The sequence below is a fragment of the Macrobrachium nipponense genome, chromosome 21, assembly GCF_015104395.2.
Source record: "Macrobrachium nipponense isolate FS-2020 chromosome 21, ASM1510439v2, whole genome shotgun sequence".
In the NCBI taxonomy this organism is placed as follows: Eukaryota; Metazoa; Arthropoda; class Malacostraca; order Decapoda; family Palaemonidae; genus Macrobrachium; species Macrobrachium nipponense.
In genome coordinates this window covers 17,112,093-17,121,702 of record NC_087212.1, presented here as the reverse complement: position 1 = coordinate 17,121,702, position 9,610 = coordinate 17,112,093, and the positions used below count along the sequence as shown (strand labels likewise).

The window sequence follows — 9,610 nt, the reverse complement described above, 5'->3', positions numbered from 1 at the left end:
TTCTGATGACTGAGAAAACAGTTGGTGAGAGGAGGTAGATCACATGAGATTGTGACAGGTCATAGACCTGAGTGATAAGATTTTGTTTTGAAGTCAAGGCAGCCAAAGTGTGCCTTGCATGAGTAACTCCATATATGCATGCATAAGTTTGTATTCTTGCCAAAACATAGAGCCATTAAGTGTAATCACAAATAAACCAATTCACATGAATCCCTGATACTGAAGGAAATGTGCTAGCTTACAGCAGCTCCAATCAACAACTTGTTACTTGTTTCAACACTCGCAGCTCATTCTACGGAATACCACATAAAGGGCTCTGGTCTGTATACTTATGAAGAATACAAATTACCTAAAACATTTGATATGTCAGAAAGGTAGACACAGATTAAGAAAGAAACTGTAAACTAATTTTTTAATATATTCACCATTATAAAGACATTCAAAAACTTAACTAGCACTTCAATTTTGTTACAAAATTCACAAAATGCAAAGGTATACTATTGTTACTGTCTCACTGCTGAAAATAATCTTAAAAGTTCACATGATTTAAAAATGTAAATTTACTATTTCCTTGAAGATGCAATGGCTTGGTTACTCAATTTCTCTGAAGAAAATCTGCTTGTCATTTTAATATTTCCATGAAGATGCGATGGCTTGGTTACTCAATTTCTCCCAAGAAAATCTGCTTGTCATTTGATACAGACATAACTGAAAAGGATAGAATAATGTTAGTATATACTTCTGATATGCAATAAAAATTCATTCATCTGCATGCAATTATTCAACTTGAAGTAGAAAGCAGCTAGATTTTCAAGATTTAAAAACTGAAACCTAATGAATCCATAAAGATTAAGTAGGAAGTCTTACCTAAACTTTTTTGGAGAGCATACTTATAATGTTTTTCAATAAAGTATTTTTTAGTATTTTGAAAGAGATGATCTATTGGAATTTCAGCACTGTGTGCAAAATCCTCCCTTTCTCATAGTCTCTCAAAAGGTGCAGTACCTTAGTGTGTGGTGAAAATCTCCAATGTGCAGCCGAGACAGAAGTTTGAAAGGTTTTCACATTGAAGCTGTTATGATGGACAGGCCTTTCAATAACAGTAGTATTGCTCATTAACACAAAGAAAAGTGTACCAATGAAGTAGCCCAAGAGTAAACATCTCTGTGCACAAAGATTTCCCCATAGCTTGTCAGCAAACCTTTCACATTGTTAACTTCCTCAACAGAATCAGGTAGATAGTATGTTATTGTCTTTGCAGTCACTCTTGATTGACTTGGCCTCATAACAGCACAGTCTCTTGTTCTAGAATTGCGCTATACACCACACCCTACAATATTGACTGATAACCTAACCATCAGAGATGTGCAAACATGGAGCACATTTGGAGGATGTACATGAAATTGTAAAGTACAATTGATACTAATTAATTTGCTTTTCATATGCTATACTGATCCAAGCAAGATTGGTTTCCATGTTTGACTTTCCTAAGCACAAGAAGAAATGATCTTTACATGGTGGCTAACAACACAAAATTTGCTGAATGGCTCATAGGATACTGAGGTACTATGGTTGCACTGATGGACAACCACCACTTTGAGAATTGCCCCATAAGTTTTACAGAAATGTTTTGATAGTTAGGTTGGATATAACTGTAAATATAAGGTGTGTTAAATGGTTAAATTTCTTCTTGAGATGTAACTCCTTTCTTCAAAGAAGCTAATTTGCAAAATTTTGAACACTATGAAAACACAAGGTTTACTTACTAATAGGTTCTTTAGGATGGAATTCCACTATATTTACAGAGCCATTATGCCCAGGAAGCTTATACAAAATGTGCCTTGATGTAGTATCCCAAACGTAAGCATGGCGATCGGAGGACCCTGCTGCTACACGACGTCCATCAGGTGACCACGAACACCTTAAAAGAATCTGAAAAACATATCTTACTGTGGTGTGAATCAAACAAGTATTTTCATGAAAATCTAGAATTATTCAATGACTAGTTTATTCTTAATTTATTCTTAATTCATAACCAAACAGCCAATGATGTACGAAACTGAACACTGTGATAAATAAAATAAAAAATTAGGATGTTTTTCATGCCTATCCTGATTTCTGCTAGAAAATAACCTATTCTGATAAACATTCAATGGTGTACAGATATATAATCCTTTATCCAAGATCCTACAACCCAAAAACATTGTGTGGAGAGTAGAGCGTCAATTCGTAAGGTTGGTAGTTTGGCGTGCTAACTGCTGACCCAAGTCATTTGGGTGTTTGCATTCCAAAATCAAATGAACTCTCTGGCAGAGCTCTACATGTGGTTAATCTCCGCACATCTGCCAAATTTATGACAACAGAGAGAGAAAACCATTTCTCCCATTACAAATATCAAATACTATCACCTAGAAGCGCCTTGGTGGCGTGATCGGTATGGTCTTGACCTGCCACCTAGGTGGTGGCGAGTTTGATTCTCGGGCAGTCCATTGAGGTGTTAGAGATGTGTATTTCTGGTGATAAAAGTTCACTCTTGACATGGTTCGGAAGTCACGTAAAGCCGTTGGTCCCGTTGCTGAATAACCACTGGTTCCATGCAAAGTTAAAACACCATACAAACAAACTATCACCTAGATTCACAATTGATAGTTTTTTATGCAAGAAACTGAATCAGATTTTCTATCAACATGGCATATCATTTTGGCACTGTTGCCAATATTTCAAACAGCTCCATGTACTTTTAAATCCAAAGATAAGCCATTAGATTCTCTCCAGGGGGGAAACTTTTGGTCATAAGGACCTTTTCTACAAATATCTTAATTCCTTAATGTCATAAGTAAAGAATAAATTGGTAAGCAAGGAAATATGAAATTAAGCTTAACATAGTAAAGTTTGGAGATTGAGAAAATAAACAATCGTATACAAACAGCTCTCTCTCTCTCTCTCTCTCTCTCTCTCTCTCTCTCTCTCTCTCTCTCTCTCTCTCTCTCTCTCTCTCTCTCTCTCTCTGACAAAACAACTGATTGGAAACAATGACTGAATACTGCTTGAATTTTGGACTGAAGTGTAGTAACTGACACCGACTTACTATACTCTGTTTTTTTCCATCTGTCCATCCGCCTGTGGTGTTTTTGCATGGCAACACTGCGTCCCGGGCTTTAAATAGTTGCGCTATGTGTAAGTTTTAGGTAAATAAAAGGATATCTGGGTATACATTTGCAACTGAAAAGTCTTTTAATAATTTATTGTATGCAAATTACACCGTTAATATTCGAAATAGGATATTATTGAAAGCCCGGGATGCAGTGTTACCATGCGCAAACACCACAGCCGGATGGACAGATGGAAAAAAACAGATTATAGTCATTCATGGTCATCTCACAGCCATGGATAGACATCACCTTCACAACTGAGAAAAGGCAATCGTATACAAAATAAATATGTATTTTCTAAATGAAAAGGCAAATGGAGGGTCTATGTTATCCCATAATAACTCTCGCTCGGACAGCTATTGCAACGCAACCGATTTCAGCGAGATTACATGTAAAAGTCTGCAGCAACCTAAATGAAAATTAGTGGGCAGACTGTGAGCATGAACAGCCTGTCCTTTTGTCCCTGAAAAAATCTCGACCTGCAACCACTGAAAAAATCTTTACCTACAACCGTCACTGCTTTGGATGATTTTAATCGAGAGCAAGGCAGAATAGGAAGATTAAAAGTATCTTGAAATTAAAAGCCCCTATAATCTTATAATTACAGCCTCAGGGTTTGTCTCAAAGACATTCAAAGGTCTGTCACACGTGTTGGTTGTTTTTGTAAAATTGGCAATGGCAGATTTTTAAACACCATGCCAGAGGTCTCTTTGTGGTGGTAAAACTATACTCAGATTCTTACTAAATCCCAAGAACTGACCTTAGAAAATCCCAGGACTAAAATAAATTCCACATCTCTCAAGTCTTAAAGTCCTAAATAACATTTGTCTTTAACCAAAAGGTATTATACACATGCACAATGTGCAGTGTGTGTGTTCATAATGTTTTAAAAAATGTGCAGCACAGTAGCACATCTTTGGGAGACAAAAAAAAAAAAAAAAAAAAAAAAAAATTTTGTTGTTGTCAGACAAGTGGACTATGAAGGTTGTGACCAGCAGGTAAACAGAAATGGATTTACACTTCTCGAAAGATTAAGGAGATTAATTTGTTTTGAAGGTATGTCAATGCACCGTTAGTAAATATCTTCTGAAGAAAAAAAAATGCTTTTGCTGCACATTAAGTTAAGGATATCTTAGTTTTACCAGACTACTGAGCTGATTGACAGCTCTCCTAGGGCTGGCCCTAAGGATTAGATATTTTTATGTGGCTACGAACCAATTGGTCACCTAGCAACGAATCACATTACATCGAGAAATTAATTTCTATCACCAGAAATAAATTCCTCTGATTCCGCGATGACCGAGCAGAGATTCGAACATCAAACCACCAGAATGGCAGCCGAGCGCGATAACCACTTATCCAACGAGGAACTTTTTGTTGCAGAAAAATCTCTGAACCAACAATTTTGCACTCAAAGTAATGAGAAGGAATTCATTCTATTCTTCATGTAATAAGTAAAATACATACACTAATAAAACTACGTAATGTATTCAAAAAGTGCGCACACACACACGTCATCGTCGACTTCATTTGAGCAGAACTTTCTTTCTCAGACAGAATACAGCTAAAACCTGATTGGCTGGCTGGTTGCCATGGAGATCTGTTATCCAAGGACTGCCCTCTACTTCTGTTCTATTTATAGTTACCATGATCATGATTATTTGACTGCTGATGGCAAAAATGACTCAATAATTTGCTTTATATAATTATTTCTTCTTGAAGACACGAATTTAACAATAATTTTCACTTTAATATAGTGGTATGAAAATCCCACACCATGTGTCATAGTGATCAAATGTACGACTGCAAACTGATGACGACAAAGTGACAATAAGGAACAACCCTCTCCAAGATTAATTTGATGAAATGTACTTTATAGTCTTACTTATTGAAATTCACAAGTTGAATTGTAATTCAACTTGTGAACGTTAACGATAAGTAAAACAACTAAAATAAATTTCACCATATCGATCTTGGAGAGAATTGTTCTTTATTGTCACTATGTCGTCATCAGTTTGTGTGGAATATTGAGTGGAATTTTTAATATCACTATATTAAAGTGAAAATTATTGTTAAATTCTTGTTTTCAAGAAGAAATAATTATATAAAGCAAATTGTTGAGTAATATTTTACAATCAGCAGTCAAATAATCACAATCCTGGTAATGTTCAAATATGTATATTTTTGCATTTTACCATATGTTTTTGTTGCATAAAATATTTGTTTAATATAAATAATAAACTATAATGAATAACTATATATATTGCTTTTGCTGCAGTACTAGTGATGTTTGGTTATGCTCCTGACCCCACAGCTCTGAAATTCAAAAAATTCCAAAAACCAAAAACTTCTGACCCAAAGGATTTTGGATAAAGGATTGTGTACCTGTATATGCAAAAAGTTCAACACTAGGCATTCACGCCTAAATCCTTAGTGCTATAGTATTTTGAAAATTGTGAATAAAAATAAAAAAATCTAAGTATGCAATGAATAACCCACATGACCCAATCCCATATCATAGAAAATAAAACTTTAAATAGCTCAGATGTTGGTAGATGTGGAGAAAATCACAGATCAGATATTTACATCAATACTAGTAGATATGGTAAAAATCACATCAAACAGTTTTGGAAATAAAATCACAAAATTATTTGGACAAATAATCATAATTTTCATTCAAAAAGTCATATATGTACTGTACAGTAATTCACAAGCAACACAGCATAGAAAGTTTAGTACTGTACAGGAAATAGACAAGCAACACAATCATTATAGATGCAATGAATAACAGGGTCTAGTTCTGGGTATTAATGCCCCACATTCATACCAATTCTTAATGTATATTGTTAAGTTGCCAAGGAGAAAGGGGGTTTTATTAAACAATAATAATCAGTTAGTTTGGAAAGAAAAAAAAACCACAGCTACTTAAGGAAGATACCTCCCAAAGTCTGTTTTGCATCCATCAACATCATCTTGAGAAAATTCATTGCAGTAGACTACAGTTTTTGTTCAGCAGGTCTAATATCCTCAATTTCCATCCCCTCTTCAACATCCTCCTTGACAGATTTTTAAAGTAAATCTCAGGTTACTATTAATATCTCATTTTTAATCTGCCTATAGTATATACCAAATTTAAAAGTAATGTGTATTTGTATTAGGTATACAAACTATATCTTCCTGAAATAGAGTATTCTAGCACATCATGCAGTTCAGCTATGTAATGAATAAAAAAAAACACGACTGTTGGGTAGGCATAAGGCCTCCTGCCCTGACCTCTGTTGGCCTACCTTAGCCATCAGCTTGATTGTGAAGAAAGCATCAAAATCCAAAAAAGGTAGGGTCAGAATGAAGAGGAGTAAAAGAGGTGGGTTAGTCCTTTATGAAAGCTATGGTTTGTATACCCAGGAAAAATACAAATTGCTTTTAAATTTGGTATTTGATCCTATGGGGAAAAAATTCTTCACTTTCATAAATGACATCTCACCCTTAGGAGGGAAGGAATTTCCCTGCTACAAGGTTTAACGGGTGTGAGTGTCCTGGCTCCACTGGACTCCTTTTGACTGGCACTCCACATCCCTGAAATCACCAGACTACTATCCTCCTGGGCCAGAGGTCTAACTGGCAATTCACTTCTTGGGAGAAAAGGATTGTGTCTAACATCCCTCACTATGAACCTACCCCTACACTGCAACAACTGTGTAGGTCGTGCACCTTAATCTACAAGGGCGCTGCCCTGTGGTACTTGCCTCCATTTCATGGGAGTTCCTACTGATGGGGACTGATTGGCCATTGGCCATTTCTTTTTTCCCACTCCTTCAGGATCATGGGAGTGCCAGTCACTCTGGACAGCCCTGTGTTGGGCTCTACACCATCTTACTGTCCACCCTCTCCTAACAATTTTCTTAGTGCAACTGCAAGGTTTTCCTCCTGTTACACCTTTCAAAGCTTTTACTGTCAATTTCCGTTTCAGTGCTGAATGGCCTTAGTTGCCCCAGTGCTTGGCATTATGCCAAAAAAAAATATATATATACCTATAGGTGAATCTGTCCATGGGCTTATAGGTTAGGTCTCTTGAGGTAGAAGGCTGTGAATATGGGCTGCCTCTTGCACACGCCCACCTTCATCACCAAGAGGACTGAGTGTTTCTTCCAGTAGGAGATAGTCGGCCTTGTCCCTTGAATGTTGTGGGCCTTCACCTTTCCTATTACCCAGAAGCAGATGGTGTTTTTCGACACCACCATCTCCTTTCTGCCCATGCTCAAGAGCAGCCTTGTGCTGGTCATTGGGCTGCTGTCCTCTTCATGTAGTGCCTGACACCTCTACTGGGGTATAGCAACATCTTCCCCCTCACCACATGTCAGACTCTTGTAAGGACAGGATGGAGAACCTTTCAAACCTCAAGTCTGGGACCCCATAGGGAGGTAGTACCAGTGTACCTCATACAATCCACTGTAGGCATTATTTAAGGTACTTTGCAGCATGCCTTCAGCCCCTAGCTGCAACCGAATTCATTCCTTTTACTGTACATCCTTTTATATAATCTCTTTTCCATCTTACTTTCCAACCTCTCCAAACAAATGATTCATAGTCTATCTTTAAGGTTTTACTCCTGCTACAACTTTCAAACTTTTTTTAATGTCAATTTCCATTTCAGTGCTGAATAACCTCATAAGGTCCCAGTACTTGGCCTTTGGCCTAAACTCAATAACTGTATTCAATTCAATTCAGGTTTGGGACTGCAGGATTCTGTCTCTGTCATGAACTCTGGCACGATATCAAAGGAGGTCCAATCTTCTGGATGAGAGACAGTAAAACAAGCCATGAAGTTCCCTAACCCTCTTGGTAGAAACTAGAGCCAGAGGAAAACTCTTCAACATTAAATCCTGTCTCCTGCTCTCATCAATGACTTGTGCTGGCTATAACTGATAGCCTCCCAGACTTATTAGTGCTTAGCCTCTTAGACTTATTAGTGCTGAAGTTCCCAGGATGTGGAGAGGTCTATCCCTCTCCATCTGAAAACTTATAAGAGGGCTGCCACGGTATCCCTTAATTGCTGCTACCGAGAGGCCCTTCTGCAGGAGGTATATGCACTAGGAAGTCAGCACTCTTTGCAAAGAAACCTTGATTGGAGCTTGACCCTGTCAATGGCATCAATGCAGAAGACAGCCCACTTTTCCTGGTAGACAGCTACAGACGATGGTTGGAATATTTCTGAGATTGCCTTTGCAGAACCTCTTGAAAAGCCCTTCTTTTTCTGGAGCTGCTGGGTAGCCTTAAAGGTGGAAGGAGCTCATTGCCCAGTGGCACCCGACTGATTGATTTATGGTTAACAAAACTGGTGTCGCAACATCTAGGAAAAAAAATACTTAAAAGTGTACATCTGTCATATCAGCATATAAATATATAGTGTACATAGTAAAGATATATATACTGCATATGTACATGTTCTAAATTTTGTTGAAGAGGCCCACCTCCCTAATAAAGAAACATAACTACATCACTGCTTCAATCTACCTTGTAATTGAAGGGATTCTCTTAAAATTCCTATACAACTAATACCGAAAAAATACAGGTGGGAAAATAATGTTATTCAACCTCGTAAGTTGATAAATTTAGCAGTTGAACTTTTTTTTTTTAACTTTTAGAAAATAATATGGCAAAAAAAAGTTGCACTCAAAAATAATTTTCCCACTTGTAATTATAGATATAGTTACAGGCAGTCCCAATTCTTGGCGGCCTCAGTTATTGGCAATCCAGTTTTATGGCACTTGTCTTGTGATGATGATAACCTGAATTTTCAGCTCTAATGTGATCCCCACTTATTGGCACCGATAACTGGGGATCGGCACTTTTATCGCCAATTTTCGGTTATCATCACCCCATTGGGAACAGAACCCCAGCTGAAAACCATGGATTGTCTGCATTATACAAGCTGTAAAAGTTTCACTGAATTTGGTTCAGTCATCTTGGAGAATGAAGCATTTATTTTTGAAAAAAGCAAGTTTTGAGAAAACAGAAAAAAAATTATAGCTTATTTTGTAATAAATATGAACCTAAGACAGTTAGAAAGCTGATTTTTGGACTACTACTATTTCATCATATAAGAAATCTGCCCTGAAATTTACAATATAATCAAATAAATAGAAATGCTCTCCCTTGATTTATACATAACCTAAAATTTGCATTTATGTTGCCTAAAATTTGCATTTATGTTGAGAACCAAGGTCATAAGGCCCCCCTCAATAAAAATAAATTACTTTATACCTAATGACTGAGGGATATTTCCTTCTAACTTTTACCACTGATTCTAAAAATCTTTGAATAAAAAAACATAACTTTTCAGGAAACAGCAACAGAGCAATATTTCTGGACTCAAAAATGAAAAAAAAAAAAAATTAGATTTCTTGTACTATAGGCTGTTTTTCTATTACACTAATGTTATAGAAAATGGGGTATTT

At 36.7% G+C, this 9,610-nt stretch overlaps 1 protein-coding gene across 1 annotated transcript in view; it reads right to left on the bottom strand.

The window, feature by feature from the left end:
• Nucleotides 1–404: 404 nt before the first annotated feature.
• The window catches only part of LOC135197813 (U5 small nuclear ribonucleoprotein 40 kDa protein-like), an 81,226-nt gene continuing 72,020 nt past the window's right edge, over nt 405–9,610 (bottom strand). The window contains exons 7-8 of the mRNA XM_064224947.1: nt 1,767–1,932; nt 405–708 (exon numbers count right to left, since the gene is read on the bottom strand). Coding sequence (XP_064081017.1) covers nt 659–708; nt 1,767–1,932 — 216 coding nt within the window. The 3' untranslated portion in view covers nt 405–658. The remainder of the gene's footprint in view (nt 709–1,766; nt 1,933–9,610) is intronic.